The following is a 24973-nucleotide window of genomic DNA, read 5'->3' as shown; positions in this document are numbered from 1 at the left end:
GTCGAACCAAGTCCCTGCCCAACTTCAAGCAATCTTCGAAGGTATGTCCACCCTCCTCTCCCGTGCTGATGATGCCAACAAGGGGGAAAATAAAGAGAAAAAGAAGGGGGATACAACGGGCAAGAAAAGGGCAGCAAGTGAACCAGCTGGACCACCTCCAAAAATACCAAGAATCATGAGCAAAGCAGTGGAGGATGCCAAACAGGCAGAAAACCTAAGGGTCCAGCGTACACTGGAAATGGAGAGAAGGAGAGAAGAGGACAGAGAAAGAAGAAGAAAAAGACAAGAACGACAGTCAGAAGAAGAAAGGAAGATAGATCTTCTCATGACAAACTTTAAGTTTGGGAACAGAGAAGACACTGAACAAATTCTGACTCTGGAGATATTCAAGCTTCTGAAAATCACTGGGATATCTACACACAGCAATATGTCTCCAGAAGAATGCATTGCCTGGTGGAAAGATGGAGTAATTGATGGTGAGTTCGTGGGGGAAGCCTACAGGAACTACAGGCATCTAGATGTCACAGATGAATACTTAAGCCTGGTAAATCCGAAAGACCCCATCAAGACACGAGAAGCCATTAACAAGAAAAGGAAAGGCAACAAGAAGTAAGCTCTCGTGGTCCAAACTCCATCTTATTTCAATGTATTGATACTTATGTTGTTCTTGGTCTTATTTCTTTGAATCTTTTCCACTAAACTCTGTTATGTAAACATTCCCTTAATCTTAATACATATATCTTCTGCTGGGGGTGTTGCGTGAGTTTACTTATTCATGTTTAGTAGAATTGTTGTCAAACTTACCATATGCGCTGAAAATAAAATCAATGCTTTTTCTTTTTCAAATCAGCCATATAAGTAAGTATAAGTGTTGGCATCATCAAAAAGGGGGAAATTGTTAGGAACATCATGTAATAGGTTTTGATGATACCAACTGTTAAGTAAGAATCCCCAAGTCTCGATACATAGGCAAAACAATGTAAGTTCGATAAGTAAACTAAGAGCGAAAATACAACCGGGTAATTTGAGCTCAACTCGGGAAATATTTAAGCTTAAGGTAAACTTGTTTGAACAACTTAGAAGTTTTCGTGTTGTAAGCAAACAGATAGATCAGAAGCAGGCACGAGACAACTCTGGAGGAATAAGGGTCTACGAGACATCAACTAAGTCTCGAGACACAAGCCAAGTTCGAGAGGTAAGGACCTCTCGATATACCTATCGAGTTCGAGACGTAAAGAATATTCGAGAGATAGACCTCTCGATACATGGGATTGAAACATCAAGTGGTCGAGACATCTTTTATGGTCTCGATAAACCGGCACTTCTCCAAGAGGCTGAATGTTAGTCAACAGGTGCAGATAAAATACTCTAAGTTTGGAGAAGAAGAATATCATGGAGATAAAATATTGAAGAGGTGCTGAGCGGGAGGTTTCAAAATGGACGGAAGTGGATGACACGTCAGACCTCCACCACAAACGGTCAAGAAGTGCACCAATCCTGAAGTGGTCAGATTCCCCAAACAAGGAATGATGGGAACATAAAAAGAGTAACTTTATCCAAAAGAAGCAAGTGAAACATGAGCTCAAGAAAGTGGAATATGGAATATTCACTACAAAACAAAAGGCTCAAGTTACAAGACCACTACTCCATGAAAAAAGCTGAAATTGTGCAAAGACCCATGTTCGGCGTGGGAGACCAATTTCAAACGGAATAGTTTTCCCTCCAACGGAACTATTCTTCTACTCTCATATATAAGGACGTAAAGACACAGAAGAAAGGGTTGTGAAAAAGAGGTCAAGAGGTTAACAAGAGGTGTCTGATAAAAACGTTCCAGTGCAAAGTGCTTAACTTGGAATATCATCCTGATATTCAATACAGCGAGAGAACACATCTTAGTGTTCGAAGAGAGTTACAAAGCTAAACTGTCATACATCCAGAAGGTGACCAAAGCTGCTCTACATCAAAGTTGATTCAACGATAGCTTGTGGTCAGATTGGAGTCTGTTACACTCAACTGTGACAACCAAAAACACCTTGCTTTGGATTAAGCAAGAGAGGTGGAGTAACCTGGCAGCTGTCCGAGTGAAAGAAACCTGAGGCTTGACGCGGGCTTGGTGATCAAAGGTCAAGCGCTCGAGAGGTGGAGTAACTGGAAGCGAGGAGAAAAACCTGAGGAGAGGCGGAGTAACCTGGCTGCTGCTTGTGAAGATCCTGAGGCTTGACGCGGGCTTGGTGATCAAAGGTCAAGTGCTCGAGAGGTGGAGTAACTGGAAGCGGGGAGAAAAACCTGAGGAGAGGCGGAGTAACCTGGCTGCTGTCCGAGCGAAAGAAACCTGAGGCTTGACGCGGGCTTGGTGATCAAAGGTCAAGTGCTCGAGAGGTGGAGTAACTGGAAGCGGGGAGAAAAACCTGAGGAGAGGCGGAGTAACCTGGCTGCTGTCCGAGCGAAAGAAACCTGAGGCTTGACGCGGGCTTGGTGATCAAAGGTCAAGTGCTCGAGAGGTGGAGTAACTGGAAGCGGGGAGAAAAACCTGAGGAGAGGCGGAGTAACCTGGCTGCTGTCCGAGCGAAAGAAACCTGAGGCTTGACGCGGGCTTGGTGATCAAAGGTCAAGTGCTCGAGAGGTGGAGTAACTGGAAGCGGGGAGAAAAACCTGAGGAGAGGCGGAGTAACCTGGCTGCTGTCCGAGCGAAAGAAACCTGAGGCTTGACGCGGGCTTGGTGATCAAAGGTCAAGTGCTCGAGAGGTGGAGTAACTGGAAGCGGGGCGAAAAACCTGAGGCTTGAGGCGGGCTTGGTGATCAAAGCTCAAGCGCTCGTTATTGTACTAAATAAGGGAAGTTTTTAGTGCAATCCTTCCAGGGAGTTTCTGGAAGAAGAGTGGAAGTAGGCGGGTTGGCCGAACCACTTAAAAATCTCTCTTGCATTTACTTACTGTTTTCATCTCTCGCTAACTTCTCGATTGCACTGCATATAATCACACCTCTCGAACTAACTAAAACTCGTGCTAACTAAAAGGGGATAACATTTCCGCTGCGCATAAAACTTTGTCTTCACCTCGTGAGGTATCGAACCTAAACATCCTAAGTTCAATACACACGAGAGGTCGAAAAGATTTGCAAAATCTTATACAAGTCTATTCACCCCCCCTCTAGACTTGTACCCCATCCCCTTGGGACCAACATACACAACCACTATCAACCTTCCCCTTCTTACAAATGAACCCTACACAACCACTATCAACCTTCCCCTTCTTACAAATGAACCCAACCCTTAGCACTTCCGTAACTCTTTCTCTTCAACCTCTTAGATGCCAACATACTAACTCAGTTNAAGGGTTGGGTTCATTTGTAAGAAGGGGAAGGTTGATAGTGGTTGTGTATGTTGGTCCCAAGGGGATGGGGTACAAGTCTAGAGGGGGGGTGAATAGACTTGTATAAGATTTTGCAAATCTTTTCGACCTCTCGTGTGTATTGAACTTAGGATGTTTAGGTTCGATACCTCACGAGGTGAAGACAAAGTTTTATGCGCAGCGGAAATGTTATCCCCTTTTAGTTAGCACGAGTTTGGGTTAGTTCGAGAGGTGTGATTATATGCAGTGCAATCGAGAAGTTAGCGAGAGATAAAAACAGAAAGTAAATGCAAGAGAGATTTTTAAGTGGTTCGGCCAACCCGCCTACTCCACTCTTCTTCCAGAAACTCCCTGGAAGGATTGCACTAAAAACTTCCCTTTTTAGTACAATATCGAGCGCTTGAGCTTTGATCACGAAGCCCGCCTCAAGCCTCAGGTTTTTCGCCCCGCTTCCAGTTACTCCACCTCTCGAGCACTTGACCTTTGATCACCAAGCCCGCGTCAAGCCTCAGGTTTCTTTCGCTCGGACAGCAGCCAGGTTACTCCGCCTCTCCTCAGGTTTTTCTCCCCGCTTCCAGTTACTCCACCTCTCGAGCACTTGACCTTTGATCACCAAGCCCGCGTCAAGCCTCAGGTTTCTTTCGCTCGGACAGCAGCCAGGATACTCCACCTCCTTGCTTAATCCAAAGCAAGGTTTTTGATAGTCACAGTTGAATGTAACAATCTCCAATCTGACCACAAGCTATCGTTGAATCAACTTTGATGTAGAGCAGCTTTGGTCACCTTCTGGATGTATGACAGTTTAGCTTTGTAACTCTCTTCGAACACTAAGATGTGTTCTCTCGCTGTATTGAATATCAGGATGATATTCCAAGTTAAGCACTTTGCACTGGAACGTTTTTATCAGACACCTCTTGTTAACCTCTTGACTCTTTTCAAACCCTTTCTTCTGTGTCTTTACGTCCTTATATATGAGAGTAGAAGAATAGTTCCGTTGGAGGAAAACTATTCCGTTTGAAATTGGTCTCCCACGCCGAACATGGGTCTTTGCACAATTTCAGCATTTTTCATGGAGTAGTGGTCTTGTAACTTGAGCCTTTTGTTTTGTAGTGAATATTCCATATTCCACTTTCTTGAGTTCATGCTTCACTTGCTTCTTTTGGATAAAGTTACTCTTTTTATGTTCCCATCATTCCTTGTTTGGGGAATCTGACCACTTCAGGATTGGTGCACTTCTTGACCGTTTGTGGTGGAGGTCTGACGTGTCATCCACTTCCGTCCATTTTGAAACCTCCCGCTCAGCACCTCTTCAATATTTTATCTCCATGATATTCTTCTTCTCCAAACTTAGAGTATTTTATCTGCACATGTTGACTAACATTCAGCCTCTTGGAGAAGTGCCGGTTTATCGAGACCATAAAAGATGTCTCGACCACTTGATGTTTCAATCCCATGTATCGAGAGGTCTATCTCTCGAATATTCTTTACGTCTCGAACTCGATAGGTATATCGAGAGGTCCTTACCTCTCGAACTTGGCTTGTGTCTCGAGACTTAGTTGATGTCTCGTAGACCCTTATTCCTCCAGAGTTGTCTCGTGCCTGCTTCTGATCTATCTGTTTGCTTACAACACGAAAACTTCTAAGTTGTTCAAACAAGTTTACCTTAAGCTTAAATATTTCCCGAGTTGAGCTCAAATTACCCGGTTGTATTTTCGCTCTTAGTTTACTTATCGAACTTACATTGTTTTGCCTATGTATCGAGACTTGGGGATTCTTACTTAACAGTTGGTATCATCAAAACCTATTACATGATGTTCCTAACAATTTCCCCCTTTTTGATGATGCCAACACTTATACTTACTTATATGGCTGATTTGAAAAAAAAAAACATTGATTTTATTTTCAGCGCATATGGTAAGTTTGACAACAATTCTACTAAACATGAATAAGTAAACTCACGCAACACCCCCAGCAGAAGATATATGTATTAAGATTAAGGGAATGTTTACATAACAGAGTTTAGTGGAAAAGATTCAAAGAAGATAAGACCAAGAACAACATAAGTTCAATAATTGAAATAAGATGGAGTTTAATCACCCCCCCTCTAGACTTGTACCCCATCCCCTTGGGACCAACATACACAACCACTATCAACCTTCCCCTTCTTACAAATGAACCCAACCCTTAGCACTTCCGTAACTCTTTCTCTTCAACCTCTTAGATGCCAACATACTAACTCAGTTCCCAGTCGCCATCCTTGAGAGACACGACACTCGGGGAGTTTAACTCTTCGTTTTACCACTTACCACCCTTCACATCCACTCACCCCATACATAGATCATCTGTCAAAATGGCGCCGTTGCCGGGGATGGCAAACGGTTTCGAATAGTGTTGACATCTTAGAAGTAGAATTTTAAGAGTTCTTGAATTGCTTTCTTTTTGTTTATTTTATTTTGTTTTCTTACTTTTGTTCCTTGTTTGAGAAGTGAGCTTAAATTGCCTTGTATATCTTGTGCTCACGTGACGCATTAAACACAAAACATGTGTAGTGTTCCCTGATGTGTCATATGTGTGGACGAGAAGTATATATAATCTGCGTATCATTTGTTTGTAAGTTGTCAAGAATCCGTGAACGTTTGGAGAAATTTGGGGCTATCGGATATCATTCACACAGATGGAAGTATGACAGATTGGTTTTATGGCTTGCTGAACATGATGTTAAAGAAATAACATCCACTATAAATGGTGTTTGTTTCCGTTTTGTTAAGCGATCAGCTAATCGTGCCATTCACATTATTGTTATGGAGGCCGTTTCTAAGTCATGTTGCGGTGAATGGCAGGACGCCTAGCCTTATTATTTTGTTAATTGTCTTTCTTATGGATTGAGCTTTTCTGTTTCAAAAAAAAAAAATGATCAATAGATCCTAAGCAGTATTATCTCATGCCTCTGGAAGGAAATTCTTTATTATGAGTGTTAGTTACCCAATTAGAATTGAATGGTCAATACTCCACATGGCCAGTTAGTAATTATGGCTTCAAAAACGTTCCCCATACAACTTTCAATCAACGTATTAATTTTCAACCTAACATTCAACCGACCAATCAAGCTAAACTAGGAGAACGTGAAAATAATTCCAATTTTTAAGCATTAACAACTACAAAAAAATAAAAATTCAGCATCATCGATCTCAATCTAATATTAAAAATATAATAGACGTGTAGTCTCCGTGTATTAGTTGGGAAAAATTAAAACACATTTTTAATTTCATCAACTTCTTTTGTGAAATACTCATGATTCAATAGTATTTCTACCAATAACCACCAATTTAAAATAGTAACTATAATTTGATCACACTACATGGTAATTGGCAAATCAATAATCAACTTCTAATTAAGGATCGCTGTACATAATTTGTTGCAATTTATTACTATGCAAAATTATTACTCCATATAATTGTATTGATATTTTATTAGAGTTAATTTCATTTTTGGTTCCAAATTTATAGGTGGAAGTCCACTTTTAATCCCTTTATCCGTTTGGTAGTCCTAGTATTATTGTGGAATAACTATTTTTGATTCTCCGTCAACAAAATTGTTTAAATGTCCTTAAATACAAAGGCTTTTCTGTCTTCAATCAAAAATAAAAATACAGCAAGTCAATCCACTTTTATAAAAAAAGATCAAAATTCCCATGTATTTAATGATATTTCAGCGGTTTTGTACGTGGAAGGCCAGGAACAGCTATACCATAATAATACTGGACCAAATTAAAGGTAATATATTGAAAAAAAAAGACTAAAAACCGGCTGTTACCTATAAATTTAGGACAAAAAAAAAAAAGAAAGAAATTATTAACTCTATTTTATTAGGTTGAGAATTATAATTGCACAAATAATTGAGGAAATCATGATATCATCCATTATTATCTCCCTATATATACCCTCACCAATTCAAACCTTCTTTGCAAGGAAAAAAAAAACAGAGAACTAACTCAAATCTAAAAGTCCTCTCCATCATTTATCACTCAAAAAAAAATAAAAATGATGAGCTTTGATTGGTATGGTAAAAAGCTACAACATCTTTGTAGTGGCCCAACCATGAAACTCTGTTCTTGTTTCCGATCAACTTGTTTCATTATTTCTTCCATTTACCACTCCATTCTTTTCAAGATTAATCCAATCCTTACCCAAATTCTCTACTTCATTTCCTTGTCCTCCTTTGGGTTCTTGATTCTCAAAGCCCTTAACCCAAGAACCATGTTCCGGCCTAGGAATATCGACCTGTTTTTCACCTCCGTTTCGGCCGCCACCGTGTCCAGCATGTCCACGGTGGAGATGGAGGTTTTTTCCGACGCCCAGCTCATAGTGATGACGGTGGTGATGTTCGTCGGCGGTGAGGTGTTCACGTCCATGCTGGGGCTTCACTTAATACGTCCCAAGTATAGGCCGTGGAGAAGTAGCAGCAAAGTCACGTCTGTAAGTAGTAACAGTAATAGTAATAATAATAGCCCCCATCATTCGAGGCAATCAAGTTTTCATGATGACCAAATTGAATTGGACATTATGAGCGTTCACGAGGAGACCCTAAACCACAATGATTCTCGTTTAGACATCTTTTCTTCTTCTAAGGATTCGCGGGAGTTGAAGTACGAGTCCATTAAATTCCTAGGAACCTTAGCCGCGGTTTATCTAGTGTGTGTTAACGTTGTGGGGACATTCTTGGTTTTTTTGTACGTGAGATTTGTGGCGAGTGCGCGTGAAGTGCTGAGACAAAAGGGGTTGAAGCTCTTCACATTCTCAATCTTCACGGTAGTCTCAACGTTTGCGAGTTGTGGTTTCGTGCCCACCAATGAAAACATGGTGGTTTTTAGCAAAAACTCTGGGCTTCTTTTGATCCTAATCCCCCAAATCCTCTTGGGAAACACGTTATACCCAGTGTTCTTGAGACTCTCCATATGGTTCTTTGCCAAGTTTTTCAAGAAACAAGAAGGGAGATTCCTGTTAAAACATTCTAGGGAGATTGGGCACCTGCATCTCCTCCCTGGCTTGCACTCCAAGTACTTGGTCGTCACGGTCCTAGGATTCATCCTCGTACAGTTCGCGCTGTTTTGTTCTTTGGAGTGGAAATCATCAGGCCTGGGCGAATTGAATGGTTTTGAGAAGATTGTGGGGGTTATGTTTCAGGTTGTGAACGCGAGGCACACTGGGGAAACCATAGTTGATATCTCTACCGTTGCGCCGGCCATCTTGGTTTTGTTCGTCGTAATGATGTGAGTTCTCTTTTTGTCCTTCTAAGATTCCCCGTGGCAATAATCATGCAAAGTATATTCTTGACCTTTCCTCTAGTCTTACCGTACCATACTTAAAAAAAAAAAAAAAAAAAAANAAAAAAAAAAAAAAAAAAAAGAAACTAGAGTTAATTTTGACCCACAATTTTTTTTTTCATTCTTTTTCATAATTTATTATGATCAAAATATTCTTTTTGTTTTAATTTTTTTTAAAGTATATATATATAGATTCCCGTGCGGACATGCGTTCATTCACTCTTAGGTATGCAAGAATGCACCATAACGTGCTCAAAAATGCATCCGGGTATGGTGCATTTGTGCATTTTACCCTGATGCATTTCTGAACACGTAGTGCATTTATGCATATCTAATGATGCATGACCACATGTCCCAGGGTTGTGGTGCATTTGTGCATTTGTACATTTCTAAAATACGTTGTGGTGCATTTATGCATACCTAATGGTGAGAAATCATACTCTAGGTGAAAAGTTGTGAACAAATCCAAACTATTGATCTATTATATTTAACGGTTGAAGTATATATATATATATAATAGTTGGGATAAGTATTACATTTATTTACTTTAAGTTATACCCTATCAATTTTTTATATTTTATTTTTCTTTTGGCCAATGTCTCTCAATTGGTGAAAGTAATTATAAAAGATCGTAACTTAAAGTACTGCATTCTCATACGGAGTAATTGATTATATTGCTGCTAATTAACACAAACTTTCATGTCAAAGTCGTCATCAATAATTTTGGGTATAAGAATTATTAATTCTCCCAGATTCCAACCCAACATCGTACGTTGGCCACTTGGCCGGGAGTTTCTTTTTTTGGAATAAAATAATTTAATTGATAATCATAGGCGTTTAAATTAATGCAAATTATACAAGTCCACATTGATAAAAATATTCATCTTTAATATATTTTATTTTTAACATACTGAAAGTTCATTTTAAGTAATATACTAAAGAATGAACATTCACTATATTAAAAATGAAATTTTAACAAATAAACATTCAAAGTAATATAATGAAACTTTCAATAAATTAAAAATAAATTTTATGTAATTTATTTATCTCGTAATATGAACCATGGTGTATGGTATAGTGATTGTTAAATTAAACACCAGGCTTGACTTTCATTTGTTATATATAGCATATAGGTAAGTTAATTTAAGACTTGAGGCCTCCCATTCAATGTCCACGAAGCTGCGTGTCATAATTAAACAAACTAACCAATTAAGTGTCATTAGAAATTTAGTAATCATGCATGCATCCTAGGAATAAAACATTCAATTATTGTTTCAAAGCATGACTTAAATGATCTTCAACATGTGTCCTTTTCGTAGTTTATGGGTCAATTAAGGTTTGTCATGAGCAATGAAAACCAAATATGTTATTGCATTATTAGAATTTTATTCACCCGCAATTATTTGATGCTTAGGTTGACCTTTTATGCATTTAATGATACACCATCCTTTTATATATATATATATATATATATATATATATATATATATATATATATATATATATATATATATATTATACCAACAATTATTTGAATCGTTGACCTTGTATCCAATTAATTAATGATATATCCTCTTTATATTGGGAATTTACAAATATTACGAATTTCGTCAATGCACTTGAGGTTAGTTTGTTGATGGTGCATCCACAGACAACTGACAGTGCAATCATGGTAAATGAACTATTAGTTACCTAGGGATGCACTATTAAGCTATACTAAGTGCACGACGAAGTTCGAAAGAATGACAATAATGCCACCAGGTTTTGGCATGTTAAAAATATAGTTTAAAAAAAAATGTTTTTTGCCATATTAATCTAACTTTGAATCAATATGACATTTTGATCAGGTATCTACCTCCATATACGTCATTTATACCAGTGAAAGGTGAAGAACAATCTCAAGACCCTCAAAGAAAGAAGAAAGCAAGAAGAGTTGATAACATCATATTTTCCCAGCTTTCATATTTGGTCATCTTTATTGTTCTTATTTGTATCACAGAAAGGGAAAAGATGAAGGAAGATCCACTCAATTTTAGTGTTCTTAGCATCACTCTTGAAGTAATAAGGTATCCTCATCGTCATCTGCCTTCAATTCCTTTCTTTCAATTTTCACTTTAATTTCTTGAAAGTAATAATAAGGTATCTTCATGTTTACAATACTTTAGCATATTTGCTAATTACTCATAAATTCAGTAATTTTATAGTAAGTTCGATCATCAAATAAAAAAATACATAATTTAACAAGTGATGAGAATATAGAAGTTGACACTAGCTAGGATAGGCCAAATGCATGATAGCCAAGAATAATAAAATAAAAAAATATTTATATTTAATTATATATATGGCAAATGTAACATACAATAATAATACTTTTTTGAACAAGGATAAATAATGTAGTGCAATTATTCAGCCTTATTACATCAGAAATTAAGACACCTCACCAAGGTTCTAGATAGGATGGGTTTGTTATTCAAGTTGAAAATGTCAATAGAAAATTGAGTGATAATATATATAATCACATTATTTTAATGAAAAAAATACAATAAGATTGTCATTAGAATTGATAGATACATAAAATTTGATTGAGAATTCTTTAATGTAAATGAAATATTAATTCATTTAAAGAGATCAGAAATATTAAATTAGTTAAAGTGAGTATTACCAAAAGTTGATTTAGGGTTATATATATATATATATATATAGTCATGATCAGGTGTGGCCGTGCTCTCCCGTGCGGCCGTACGGTTCACACCACTCAATGTTACGAAATACACCACTCAATGTTAAGAAACACACCACACAAATATGCACTGTGATGTGTTTCTTAACATTGTGGTGTGTTTCATTGTGGTGTGTTTCTTAACATTGAGTGGTGTATTTCGTAACATTGAGTGGTGTGTGACCGCACGGCCGCACGGGAGAGCACGGCCACACTTGAAATTATTTCTATATATATNAGCTCATTTGCGGACAAGACTTCTCGTGCTGTTGGTGCACCATTAGGTATACATAAATGTACCACAAACTGTTCAAAAAAGCACCAGCATGAAATGCACAAATGCACCATACCTAATAATGCATTTCCAAATACTTTGTAGTGCATTTATGCGTAGCTAATGGTGAGTAGCTGCACGGGAAGTCATGTCCACACGGGAACTTGACCATATATATATATATATATATATATATATATATATATATTCTTGTTCTTCTCTCTATCTCTATCTGTTCAATATATTTAATTTGGTGGAGATTGGTTTTTGGTTTGAGAGAGATTAAATTTAAAACTGGGCACATATATATTTTTTGCAGTGCTTATGGAAACGTCGGTTTCACAATGGGGTATAGTTGTGCCCGAATGCTGAAACCCGACCCAAATTGCAAGGACAGAATGTATGGATTAGCAGGGAAGTGGAGTGATGAGGGCAAAATAGTCCTCATTTTTGTTATGCTTTTTGGAAGGCTTAAGAAGTTCAATATGAAAGGAGGAAAAGCATGGAAACTCATGTAATTATTTCAACCAAGAGTGGGTTGCTCTCCTCCCAACTTCTTTCCAATAATCAAATGGCTATTCTAGGGTATCAATCCCAACGAGAATGGTATTTAATTTTGATTAAAAAAAGAATTAAGCACTAGCTAATAAGATTTCTTCAAATCTAGTTCTGCAATGGTAAGAAAGATGCAAATAATGAAATCAACTAAAAGAAATGTAAATAAACTACAAGAAACAATAGATGGGAAAGAAGAGAGTGAATCCTAGTGAGAGTTTTATTCAATAGCTAAACTTATAAAGATAGACACTTATAATATTTTAATTCCTACGTGCTAGAAATTACTATGTAATGCAATTGTCACCCTCGTGCATAAGTATGTGATTAAACTATGTAAATTCTACTCTCATAGCAATTTAGGAAATTCAACAAATTAAGCAAAAGTAATATAAAGTTCCATAGAGAAATCACAACTCTCAGTCTCATGCGGTGTCTTCTAGTGTTTTTGCAATGCCTTAGTTAATGCCACTCTCGTGCGTAATTAACAATAATCACATACAACTTGATCAAAGTTCTATGTAAATATTAATTAAATCACGCAAACACAACACTTAAAGAAATAGAAATATTATAAACTTAATGATTAATTTAAGAACAAGCTATATGAATAAACTTTCCAAGAATTGAAATCGTTAAAGAAAATTAGCAACTCGTGATAGTGAAGAAATCACGAAGGTTCATAGTAAACATCTCAATTACAACAAATTAAAACATAATTTGAGAACCATAAATTCACCATAATACTCCTTCAATCACATTCTTAGGCTTATAAGATGCCAAAATTGCATTTATAGAATACAATCTGACCTTGGATGACGAGATTTAGAGATATCTAAACCCAGATTTGTCGGAAAGAGAAAAAGATGGCCATTGAATCTCATAATGAGAAATTTATCGCTATGAAGAGAAACTTTGACTTCTAAGCTAGTTTTGACCTTTGTAACTTCATAATTAAGCCTTATAGTCTCATAAGAGTTGTAACTCTTTGAGTTGGGTTTCCCATGTCCCTTCCTACATCGAGTTTTTTTTTTTTTTTTTTTTAGGACTATTGACTCTGTTACAATGTAGTATCTGTTCATAGCTACTTTCTCAACCTACTGAAGCACAAAATTGCGCCATTGAGGCTCAAATCCACTCCCATCGTCCATGTGAGAGTGTAAACCGGGTGCCACTAGACCACAAGGTCTTAGGCAAAATATTAAACAATTGTCATTTTGGATGGAATTTAAGTTTGCACACTTTTACTCCATTTTTCATTGATTTGCTATATGATCAAAGACCATTTAAAATACAAATTTTAGACTACTTAAAAAGTGTTTTAGAATTTCCTTAGCTCCCTAAGTTCCCCAATTTTGACATCATAATCAACAAATACATCAAAAACTCATTTTAGCCTCAAAAAACAACTGAAACATGTAAAATTGATAAAATGCATTAAAGTTTATATATATAATTGTTTAAAAATTATGTCAAAAACATAAAATATTAAAAAATAATACATCAAATATTTCACTTAAAAACTATCCTACGTTGGTCAAGCTTAGATGCAAAATCATACACCAAACTTTTGATATCAACCTTTTCCAAAATTCATTTTCAATTGCAATTAAAGCTAATCCATTAACTCTCTCTTACAATGTAAGATACTTGATCGCAAGTAAAATTTCAACAATTTCAACACTGAATATCTTTTTTTTTTTTTTTTTTTTTTTGTAAACACAATAGTAATTGAAATAGTCGATTATTCTTTTCTTTTTACGCTTCTCGATAATAAATCCACCTTGTCCTTACTGAACCAAGAATAGGTGATTTGTAACCATTATTAACTTTATAATCATAACTAATTTTTGAAAAATTTTTCGGTGCCGGTTTTTGAAAATTTAATCTACTGTATGACACTTGGTAAATATATTGTTTGAACCTATTAAATCATGGTCTAGTCCAAGGTTTAATATTTTCGAACCAATATGACTCTGTAGGAGAGAATCTCCTAACTCCACTGTTTGGAAATTTTTCCATTTTTCAATGTGGTCTTTTTGCACTTAACTCATTGGTGTATCTCTTTGAATAATTAAACCCATGCCTTTTTTTTTTTTTGCATAAAATGTATCAAATAGGTCATCAAACTTTATCTGTAAAGTCAATTAGGCCCTCAAACTATTTAAAGTTGTAATTAGATACATAAAATGTCAATTTAGTCATCAAGGCATAATTACCTGTTAGTGACCTGTAATACCAGGTAAATATAAATGTCACTTTTTTTTTTTTTTTTTTACATAAAATGTATCAAATAGGCCATCAAACTTTACCTGTAAAGTCAATTAGGCCCTCAAACTAATTAAAGTTGCAATTACATACATAAACATGTCAATTTAGTCATCAAGGCAAAAATTACCTGTTAGTGACCTGTAATACCAGGTAAATATAAATGTCACTTTTTTTTTTGCATAAAATGTATCAAATAGGCCATCAGCCTTTATCTGTAAAGTCAATTAGGCCCTCAAACTTTTTACAGTTGCAGTTAGATACATAAAATGTCAATTTAGTCATCAAGGCATAATTTCCTGTTAGTGACCTGTAATACCAGGTAAATATAAATGTCACTTTTTTTTTTGCATAAAATGTATCAAATAGGCCATCAGACTTTATCTGTAAAGTCAATTAGGCCCTCAAACTTTTTACAGTTGCAGTTAGATACATAAAATGTCAATTTAGTCATCAAGACATAATTACCTGTTAGTGACATGTAATACCAGGTAAATATAAATGTCACTTTTTTTTTTTGCATAAAATGTATCAAATAGGCCATCAAACTTTATCTGTAAAGTCAATTAGGCCCTCAAACTAATTAAAGTTGCAATTACATACATAAACATGTCAATTTAGTCATTAAGGCATAATTACCTGTTAGTGACCTGTAATACCAGGTAATATAAATGTCACTTTTTTTTTTTTGCATAAAATGTATCAAATAGGCCATCAAACTTTATCTGTAAAGTCAATTAGGCCCTCAAACTAATTAAAGTTGCAATTACATACATAAACATGTCAATTTAGTCATTAAGGCATAATTACCTGTTAGTGACCTGTAATACCAGGTAATATAAATGTCCCTTTTTTTTTTTTGCATAAAATGTATCAAAGAGGCCATCAAACTTTATCTGTAAAGTCAATTAGGCCCTCAAACTAATTAAAGTTGCAATTACATACATAAACATGTTAATTTAGTCATCAAGGTATAATTACCTGTTAGTGCCCTGTAATACCAGGTATATATAAATGTCATTTTTTTTTGCATAAAATGTATCAAATAGGCCATTAGAATTTATCTGTAAAGTCAATTAGACCCTCAAACTATTTAAAGTTGCAATTAGATACATAAAATGTCAATTTAGTCATCAAGGCATAATTACCTGTTCCTGTAATACCAGGTAAATATAAATGTCACTTTTTTTTTTTTTTGCATAAAATGTATCAAATAGGCCATCAAACTTTATCTGTAAAGTCAATTAGGCCCTCAAACTAATTAAAGTTGCAATTACATACATAAACATGTCAATTTAGTCATCAAGACATAATTACCTGTTAGTGACCTATAATACCAGGTAAATATAAATGCCACTTTTTTTTGCTTAAAATGTATCAAATAGGCCATCAAACTTTATCTGTAAAGTCAATTAGGCCCTCAAACTAATTAAAGTTGCAATTAGATATATAAACATGTCAATTTAGTCATCAAGATATAATTAGCTGTTAGTGACCCGTAATACCAAGTAAATATAAATGTCACTTTTTGTTTGCATAAAATGTATCAAATAGGCCATCAAACTTTATCTGTAAAGTCAATTGGGCCCTCAAACTAATTAAAGTTGCAATTACATAGATAAACATGTCAATTTAATCATCAAGGCATAATTACCTGTTAGTGGCCTGTAATATCAGGTAAATATAAGTGTCATTTTTTTTTGCATAAAATGTATTAAATAGGCCATCAAACTTTATCTGTAAAGTCAATTAGGCCCTCAAACTTTTTAAAGTTGTAATTAGATACATAAAATGTCAATTTAGTCATCAAGGCGTAATTACCTGTTAGTGACCTGTAATACCAGGTAAATATAAATGTCACTTTTTTTTTGCATAAAATGTATCAAATAGGCTATCAAACTTTATATGAAATTTCTATTAGGCCCTCAAACTTTTTAAAGTTGCAATTAGATACATAAACATGTCAATTTAGTCATCAAGACATAATTATCTGTTAGTGACCTGTAATACCAGGTAAAAGTAATTTCACTTTTTTTGAATAAAATGTATCAAATAGGCCATCAAACTTTATCTGTAAAGTCAATTAGGCCCTCAAACTATTTAAAGTTGCAATTAGAAACATAAACATGTCAATTTAGTCATTAAGACATAATTACATGTTAGTGACCTTAATACCAGGTAAATATAAATGTCGTTTTTTTTTTTTGCATAAAATGTATCAAATAGGCCATCAAACTTTATCTGTAATGTCAATTAGGCCCTCAAACTAATTAAAGTTGCAATTAGATACATAAACATGACAATTTAGACATCAAGGCATAATTACATGTTAGTGACCTGTAATACCAGGTAAATATGTCACTTTTTTTTGCATAAAATGTATCAAATAGGCTATCAAACTTTATCTGTAAAGTCAATTAGAGCCTCAAACTATTTAAAGCTGTAATTAGATACATAAAATGTCAATTTAGTCATCATGGCATAATTACCGGTTAGTGACCTGTAATATCAGGTAAATATAAATGTTACTTTTTTTTGCATAAAATGTATTAAATAGGCCATCAAACTTTATCTGTAAAGTCAATTAGGCCCTCAAACTTTTTAAAGTTGCAATTAGATACATAAACATGTCAATTTAGTCATCAAGGCATAATTACCTGTTCGTGACCTGTAATACCAGGTAAATATAAGTACCATTTTTTTTGCATAAAATGTATCAAATAGGCCATAAAACTTTATCTGTAAAGTCAATTAGGCCTCAAACTTTTTTAAGTTGCAATTAGATACATAAAATGTCAATTTAGTCATCATGACATAATTACCTATTAGTGACCTGTAATACCAGGTAAATATAAATGTCACCTTTTTTTTTTTTTTTGTATAAACTGTATCAAATAGGCCTTCAAACTTTACCTGTAATGCCAACTAGGCCTTCAAGCTTTTTAGAGTTGCAATTAGTTATATAAACATGTCAATTGAGTTCATCAAGGTATAATTACCCGTTAGTGACTAGTAATACCAGGTAAATATAAATACCACTTTTTTTTTCTTTTTTTTTTTTTTTTTGCATAAAATGTATCAAATAAGCCATCAAACTTTATCTATAAAGTCAATTAGGCCCTCAAACTTTTTAAAGTTGCAATTAGATACATAAAATGTCAATTTAGTCATCAAGGCATAATTAACTATTAGTGACCTGTAATACTAGGTAAATATAAATGTCACTTTTTTTTTTTTTTGCATAAAATGTATCAAATAGGCCATCAAACTTTATCTTTAAAGTCAATTAGGCCCTCAAACTAATTAAAGTTGCAATTACATACATAAACATGTCAATTCAGTCATCAAGGTATAATTACCTCACTACACCAAAAATAGTATTTAGCGGCGGTTATGAATTCGTTTAGCGGCAGTTTTAAACCGCCGCAAATGCATTTCCCGGCGGTTATTCAACCGTGACTAAATAGTGTGTTGCGAACGTTTTAGCGGCGGTTTTTGACAACCGCGGCAATTATTCAGTCATTCATTTAGCGACGGTTTTGACTACGTTTAGCGGCGGTTTTCAAACCGCCTCTAGAAATTGGTCATTTTTTGTTAAGATTTAGCAACATTTATGTAACTGCCGCTAAACATTTTATTTAATTTTACCATAAATTTTAGTGGCTGTTTTAAAACCGCCGCTAAAATATATTATTATTTTTAAAATTCATTTTTGCATTTTATTTTTATAATTTTCAAATTTGCATAGCAATCACAAACAAACTCTGTACATACAATACACATCCAATAATTTAAAAGAAAATCCTCTGTACATACAATACACATCCAATAATTTAAAAGAAAATCAATTATAATAATATTTGTCAAATAATAACATCAAACAATATTCAAGTACAAAATTCTACATATTATTTGAATTACATAAATAACTAAAAAGTACTTTTACATATAAAAAAATCCATATTTGACATCTTTGTATCTATGGACATAAAAAATCCACTTTCTGAATCCGGTTTCTTGCTTCATCTCTTTCCCTCATCTCCTCCCTGGATTCAACCTTCAACCTCTACAGTTCAAGAGTTGTATACATAAGCTTATCTTCAACTCATCCATAGACTGCCAAATTACCAAAACCAAGCATTCAAGAATCAATCAACAACTTATGTAAAATCCAATGAAAAAACAATACTGCCATAACAAAAGCCCATTAATTATCTCCAGTATGAATTGATGAACAGATAATAGTATAGTGTTCAAGGAATGAAAGGTGAATCCACATTGTAACTAAAACAGTTTGCATCTTGCACTATTTACAAAGCAAGGCTAGAGAAAACATTGGACTCTAAGAAAATAAAGTTGTCATATATAAATTCTTTATGAACTAGACAGAAGTTTCAAAAGGAATAAGGAAATATTTAGGAGAGTAAATGAAAGGAAGATTACAAACTTACCTATACCGAAGCAATACAATCACAATAACCTTCAGTAGGAGCTCTCATTCGCATAAGAATATGCCAGCTGAAACAACAAGACAATTATGTAATTTCAGCTCAGAAAATTTCAGTTTTAACCTACGGTAAATATTAAACCCTACCTTATATCAAACAATATATAGTCTCATTTTCAAAAGTTATTACGCACCAATTTGAAGTGTGAGGCATTGCTTGAAGTTAAATGCTTAATAAGAGACCTAAATAAGTACAAAAATTTAGTAAGAAAACATGTACTTGTAAACAGAAAAACAAATGTGAACAAATAAATACTAACCGTATAGACCAAGCCTAAAATTAGAAACAAAAATACTCAGCAAAAAGGACTGGTCAATTAGCAAACAATTAGTATCTTTGGTTGAGCGATATTTTGACCACCTCAAGGGCATGTGGAAGTTTTAGGGCATAGAGAGAGACATGATTTAAGGGCATGACAAGAACAGTTCTCACTTGACCTCCTGTCAGCGTAGCAAGATCTTGAAGATTGGCCTTCCTGTTTTCACCAACCTACATGTATGCATTGCCAATTATTTTTTATCATGTCAGAATTCAAATAACTGAAACCACAGTAATTATGATTATGTCTAATCCTTGGGAAAGTAATACCTTGATTCCGACACGAAGTTTGTCGAGCATAAGAGTTGCTAGGGCATTGTTATCCACATCTTCAGCTATAATAAAGAAGGGTCTTTGTCTCTATAATAATATGGAGTAAGGCATAAATCTCCAAGGCAACTTACTCTAAGCTTATATCATTATCAAGAATTTGAGAAAAGAACAGTACCTTCATAGGCAACTCCAAGATTTTCACAATAGCATTTATGCTTGAGATTTTCACAATAGAGTCGTAAGCAAGTATTTATGAAGAATTATGCTTTGCATGTGAATAATAATTGCAATAGTATATCAGCCATCAGATTATGAAAACTTACACATTTATGTTCTTCTGGTTTGTAATGAAATATGGAGTGATGTATCCCCTATCTAGCTTCATCCCCTCCACAACTTCTAGCTCATTTAATAATGTCTTTCCATCTTAGAATAGAAGCAGGACCTACAACATTAAGAAATTAATTTGAGTTGTTCCTTTAGCAATGTTAATAGTATTAAGAAAACAAATACAAGCACTTACTTGAATTGTGATGACACCTTTCTTGCCTACTTTCTTCATAGCCTTAGCAATTAACTCACCAATTTCTCTCTTCCCATTTACAGAGATTGTCCCAACCTGTAAGTGTAGAAAATTAAGTAGCATTAATGAGAAAATGACTGCAAAGACGCACTTGGCCCATCACCAGCAACGTCATTAGTAGCATTAGCCACTTGCTTTATAAAGCTTGCTCCAACATTCTTGACTTTGTTATTGAATTCAACACTCTTTTTGCAACAGTGACACCATCTTTTGTGACTTTGGGAGCAGCCCAACTTTTTTATCAATTCCCTTATATTCACAACCAAGCCCCCAAGCCTCCAACCTTACAAACAATGCAAAGACAATAACACTGGAACTCTCTCCCCTTCTTTCTCTATCTCTATCACAGGCACAACACTCAATGGTCAATAGATTACAATGCAGAACTGAGATATTTACTTGATCCACTGTTCTCTAATTCAATGATGTCAATAGATCAAAGAGCAAAGCAATGAATTTTGTTTCAAGGGAACAATTAACTATTTAACTTTTAATATTATATCATTATATTCCTCCTACTGGTTGTCACATTTGGTGATGACAGTTCATACTTTGAAATGTTAACTCCACTTATTGCTACTCCTACTATTTTCACTAATAATAATTGTGTGCACATCTTGCTGACTCGATATAAGAACAAGCACAAACACATTCATGAGGATAAATTCTTAACAGAGGAATTGATTAAAGACCAGAGTAGTATAAAAAACGAGAGCGGAGAGAATACCAAGGATGTTGTATCAGGAAGCGACAACCACTGATCAAAGAGCTTCTTGGCAACATACGAATTAGCTTTGATGGCCAAAGGAGACACCTCCTGGAGCTACAGGAGCTACGTCACCATTAAAATCCAAATCCATCGCGACCTCTCCAAGAATTAGAATCAACTCAAACCAATCCTTAGATCTTCGAGCTCTCCCCTTCCCTCTAACATCTAGCAAACCCTAAAAGGAGCCAAGACACCTCTCCTCACATCAAAGTGACTTCAATTCAAACGGCACTGCGTACTCCCGCCCAGAGCATTCGGATTGAAGGGATACCAAAAAGCTTCAATTCGCGAAGATTTTTTGGGATTCTTCGAATCGAATGAATTACCATCTTAGGGCTGATTTTGAATATGTGAGGGAGTGACGAGATTTAGGATTTTAGGGCAGAGAAGAAAACTGAGTGATTTAAGATGGTTGGAGTTATTTAATTATTTAGATTTCCCTATTAAATTTAGAGGTGGTTCCTATAACCGCCTCAAAATAATTATTTCGAGGCAGTTTTATATAAACGCCGCTAAGTATATGTCGCTAAAAGAACATTTTGTTGTAGTGCCTATTAGTGGCCTGTAATACCAGGTAATATAAATGTCATTTTTTTTTTGCGTAAAATGTATCAAATAGGCCATCAAACTTTATCTATAAAGTCAATTAGGCCCTCAAACTTTTTAAAGTTGCAATTAGATACACAAACATGTCAATTTAATCATCAAGGCATAATTACCTATTAGTGGACTACAATACAAGGTAAATATAAGTGTCATATTTTTTGCATAAAATGTATCAAATAGACCATCAAACTTTATCTGTAAAGTCAATTAGGCCTCAAACTTTTTAAAGTTGCAATTAGATACATAAACATGTCAATTTAATCATCAAGGCATAAGTACCTGTTAGTGGCCTGTAATACCAGGTAAATATAAGTGTCATTTTTTTTGCATAAAATGTATCAAATAGGCCATCAAACTTTATCTGTAAAGTGAATTTGGCCCTCAAACTTTTTAAAGTTGCAATTAGATACATAAAATGTCAATTTATTCATCAAGACATAATTACCTATTAGTGACCTGTAATAGCAGGTAAATATAAATGTCACTTTTTTTTGCATAAAATNTCACCAATTTCTCTCTTCCCATTTACAGAGATTGTCCCAACCTGTAAGTGTAGAAAATTAAGTAGCATTAATGAGAAAATGACTGCAAAGACGCACTTGGCCCATCACCAGCAACGTCATTAGTAGCATTAGCCACTTGCTTTATAAAGCTTGCTCCAACATTCTTGACTTTGTTATTGAATTCAACACTCTTTTTGCAACAGTGACACCATCTTTTGTGACTTTGGGAGCAGCCCAACTTTTTTATCAATTCCCTTATATTCACAACCAAGCCCCCAAGCCTCCAACCTTACAAACAATGCAAAGACAATAACACTGGAACTCTCTCCCCTTCTTTCTCTATCTCTATCACAGGCACAACACTCAATGGTCAATAGATTACAATGCAGAACTGAGATATTTACTTGATCCACTGTTCTCTAATTCAATGATGTCAATAGATCAAAGAGCAAAGCAATGAATTTTGTTTCAAGGGAACAATTAACTATTTAACTTTTAATATTATATCATTATATTCCTCCTACTGGTTGTCACATTTGGTGATGACAGTTCATACTTTGAAATGTTAACTCCACTTATTGCTACTCCTACTATTTTCACTAATAATAATTGTGTGCACATCTTGCTGACTCGATATAAGAACAAGCACAAACACATTCATGAGGATAAATTCTTAACAGAGGAATTGATTAAAGACCAGAGTAGTATAAAAAACGAGAGCGGAGAGAATACCAAGGATGTTGTATCAGGAAGCGACAACCACTGATCAAAGAGCTTCTTGGCAACATACGAATTAGCTTTGATGGCCAAAGGAGACACCTCCTGGAGCTACAGGAGCTACGTCACCATTAAAATCCAAATCCATCGCGACCTCTCCAAGAATTAGAATCAACTCAAACCAATCCTTAGATCTTCGAGCTCTCCCCTTCCCTCTAACATCTAGCAAACCCTAAAAGGAGCCAAGACACCTCTCCTCACATCAAAGTGACTTCAATTCAAACGGCACTGCGTACTCCCGCCCAGAGCATTCGGATTGAAGGGATACCAAAAAGCTTCAATTCGCGAAGATTTTTTGGGATTCTTCGAATCGAATGAATTACCATCTTAGGGCTGATTTTGAATATGTGAGGGAGTGACGAGATTTAGGATTTTAGGGCAGAGAAGAAAACTGAGTGATTTAAGATGGTTGGAGTTATTTAATTATTTAGATTTCCCTATTAAATTTAGAGGTGGTTCCTATAACCGCCTCAAAATAATTATTTCGAGGCAGTTTTATATAAACGCCGCTAAGTATATGTCGCTAAAAGAACATTTTGTTGTAGTGCCTATTAGTGGCCTGTAATACCAGGTAATATAAATGTCATTTTTTTTTTGCGTAAAATGTATCAAATAGGCCATCAAACTTTATCTATAAAGTCAATTAGGCCCTCAAACTTTTTAAAGTTGCAATTAGATACACAAACATGTCAATTTAATCATCAAGGCATAATTACCTATTAGTGGACTACAATACAAGGTAAATATAAGTGTCATATTTTTTGCATAAAATGTATCAAATAGACCATCAAACTTTATCTGTAAAGTCAATTAGGCCTCAAACTTTTTAAAGTTGCAATTAGATACATAAACATGTCAATTTAATCATCAAGGCATAAGTACCTGTTAGTGGCCTGTAATACCAGGTAAATATAAGTGTCATTTTTTTTGCATAAAATGTATCAAATAGGCCATCAAACTTTATCTGTAAAGTGAATTTGGCCCTCAAACTTTTTAAAGTTGCAATTAGATACCTAAACGTGTCAATTTAATCATCAAGGCATAATTACCTGTTAGTGGCCTGTAATACCAAGTAAATATAAGTGTCTTTTTTTTTGCATAAAATGTATCAAATAGGCCATCAAACTTTATCTGTAAAGTCAATTAGGCCCTCAAACTTTTTAAAGTTGCAATTAGATACATAAACATGTCAATTTAGTCATCAAGGCATAATTACCTGTTAGTGACCTATAATACCAGGTAAAAATAAATGTCATTTTTTTTGCATAAAATGTATCAAATAGGCCATCAAACTTTATCTGTAAAGTCAATTAGGCCTTCAAACTTTTTAAAGTTGCAATTAGATACATAAACATGTCAATTTATTCATCAAGGCATAATTACCTATTAGTGACCTGTAATACCAGGTAAATATAAATGTCACTTTTTTTTGCATAAAATGTATCAAATAGGCCATCAAACTTTATCTGAAAAGTCAATTAGGCCCTCAAACTTTTTAAAGTTTTAATTAGATACATAAAATGTCAATTTAGTCATCATGGCATAATTACCTGTTAGTGACCTGTAATACCAGGTAAATATAAATGTCATTTTTTTTTTGTGCATAAAATGTATCAAATAGGTCATCAAACTTTATCTGAAATTTTAATTAGGCCCTCAAACTTTTTAAAGTTGAAATTAGATACATAAACATGTCAATTTAGTCATCAAGACATAATTACCTGTTAGTGATCTGTAATACCGGGTAAATATAAATGTCACTTTTTTTTTTGCGTAAAATATATCAAATAGGCCATGAAACTTTATCTGAAATTTCAATTAGGCCCTCAAACTTTTTAAAGTTGAAATTAGATACATAAACATGTCAATTTAGTCATCAAGACATAATTACCTGTTAGTGATCTGTAATACCGGGTAAATATAAATGTCACTTTTTTTTTTGCGTAAAATATATCAAATAGGCCATGAAACTTTATCTGAAATTTCAATTAGGCCCTCAAACTTTTTAAAGTTGCAATTAGATACATAAAATGTCAATTTATTCATCAAGACATAATTACCTATTAGTGACCTGTAATAGCAGGTAAATATAAATGTCACTTTTTTTTGCATAAAATGTATCAAATAGGCCATCAAACTTTATCTGA

General features: G+C 34.7%; 2 protein-coding genes and 1 long non-coding RNA gene across 12 annotated transcripts; 1 reads left to right on the top strand and 2 right to left on the bottom strand.

The window, feature by feature from the left end:
- The first annotated feature begins 7329 nt into the window (after nt 1–7329).
- Nucleotides 7330–12328, top strand: LOC116012718 (sodium transporter HKT1-like). Its single transcript, XM_031252362.1, has 3 exons — nt 7330–8619; nt 10521–10739; nt 11986–12328. Exons 1-3 carry the CDS (start codon nt 7391–7393, stop codon nt 12182–12184), a joined length of 1647 nt encoding a protein of 548 aa, XP_031108222.1. The 5' UTR covers nt 7330–7390; the 3' UTR covers nt 12185–12328.
- Nucleotides 12329–18318: 5990 nt separating this feature from the next.
- On the bottom strand, nt 18319–21329 carry LOC116012730 (chaperonin CPN60-1, mitochondrial-like). 10 transcript variants are annotated; one of them, XR_004097181.1, is made up of 8 exons: nt 20899–21329; nt 20275–20511; nt 20112–20207; nt 19764–20033; nt 19586–19675; nt 19084–19486; nt 18941–19007; nt 18319–18605 (listed from the first exon to the last, which is right to left on the bottom strand). XR_004097181.1 is itself a non-coding variant. In XM_031252387.1 (8 exons), the coding sequence occupies exons 3-7, from the start codon at nt 19971–19973 to the stop codon at nt 18972–18974; spliced, it is 285 nt and encodes a 94-aa protein (XP_031108247.1). In that variant the 5' UTR covers nt 19974–20033; nt 20112–20207; nt 20899–21329; the 3' UTR covers nt 18319–18605; nt 18941–18971. The 10 variants fall into 10 exon arrangements, 1 of the variants encoding a protein (XP_031108247.1); XR_004097179.1 differs by lacking the exon at nt 20275–20511 and having other exon boundaries at nt 19084–19179; nt 19257–19486; XR_004097180.1 differs by lacking the exon at nt 20275–20511 and having other exon boundaries at nt 19131–19179; nt 19257–19486.
- Nucleotides 21330–22060: 731 nt separating this feature from the next.
- Nucleotides 22061–23220, bottom strand: LOC116012734. The gene is made up of 2 exons (XR_004097186.1): nt 22782–23220; nt 22061–22090 (listed from the first exon to the last, which is right to left on the bottom strand). It is a non-coding gene; the product is annotated as an uncharacterized LOC116012734 (long non-coding RNA).
- Nucleotides 23221–24973: the final 1753 nt, after the last annotated feature.

The sequence above is a fragment of the Ipomoea triloba genome, chromosome 3 (assembly GCF_003576645.1).
Source record: "Ipomoea triloba cultivar NCNSP0323 chromosome 3, ASM357664v1".
In the NCBI taxonomy this organism is placed as follows: domain Eukaryota; kingdom Viridiplantae; phylum Streptophyta; class Magnoliopsida; order Solanales; family Convolvulaceae; genus Ipomoea; species Ipomoea triloba.
Note: the sequence above shows the minus strand (reverse complement) of the source record. Positions and strands in the feature narration are given on the sequence as shown.

What these genes read in the sequence shown, in the direction of transcription:
- LOC116012730 (XM_031252387.1), bottom strand. Translation starts at nt 19,973, where the DNA reads ATGAAGCTAGATAGGGGATACATCACTCCATATTTCATTACAAACCAG. An exon ending in AACCAGAAGAACATAAATGT is followed by an intron (nt 19,804 to 19,911) that starts GTAAGTTTTCAT and finishes GAAAATCTCAAG; the next exon opens with CATAAATGCTATTGTGAAAA. An exon ending in TCTTGGAGTTGCCTATGAAG is followed by an intron (nt 19,676 to 19,763) that starts GTACTGTTCTTT and finishes ATATTATTATAG; the next exon opens with AGACAAAGACCCTTCTTTAT.
- LOC116012718 (XM_031252362.1), top strand. Translation starts at nt 7,391, where the DNA reads ATGATGAGCTTTGATTGGTATGGTAAAAAGCTACAACATCTTTGTAGT. An exon ending in GTTTTGTTCGTCGTAATGAT is followed by an intron (nt 8,620 to 10,520) that starts GTGAGTTCTCTT and finishes CATTTTGATCAG; the next exon opens with GTATCTACCTCCATATACGT. An exon ending in ATCACTCTTGAAGTAATAAG is followed by an intron (nt 10,740 to 11,985) that starts GTATCCTCATCG and finishes TATTTTTTGCAG; the next exon opens with TGCTTATGGAAACGTCGGTT.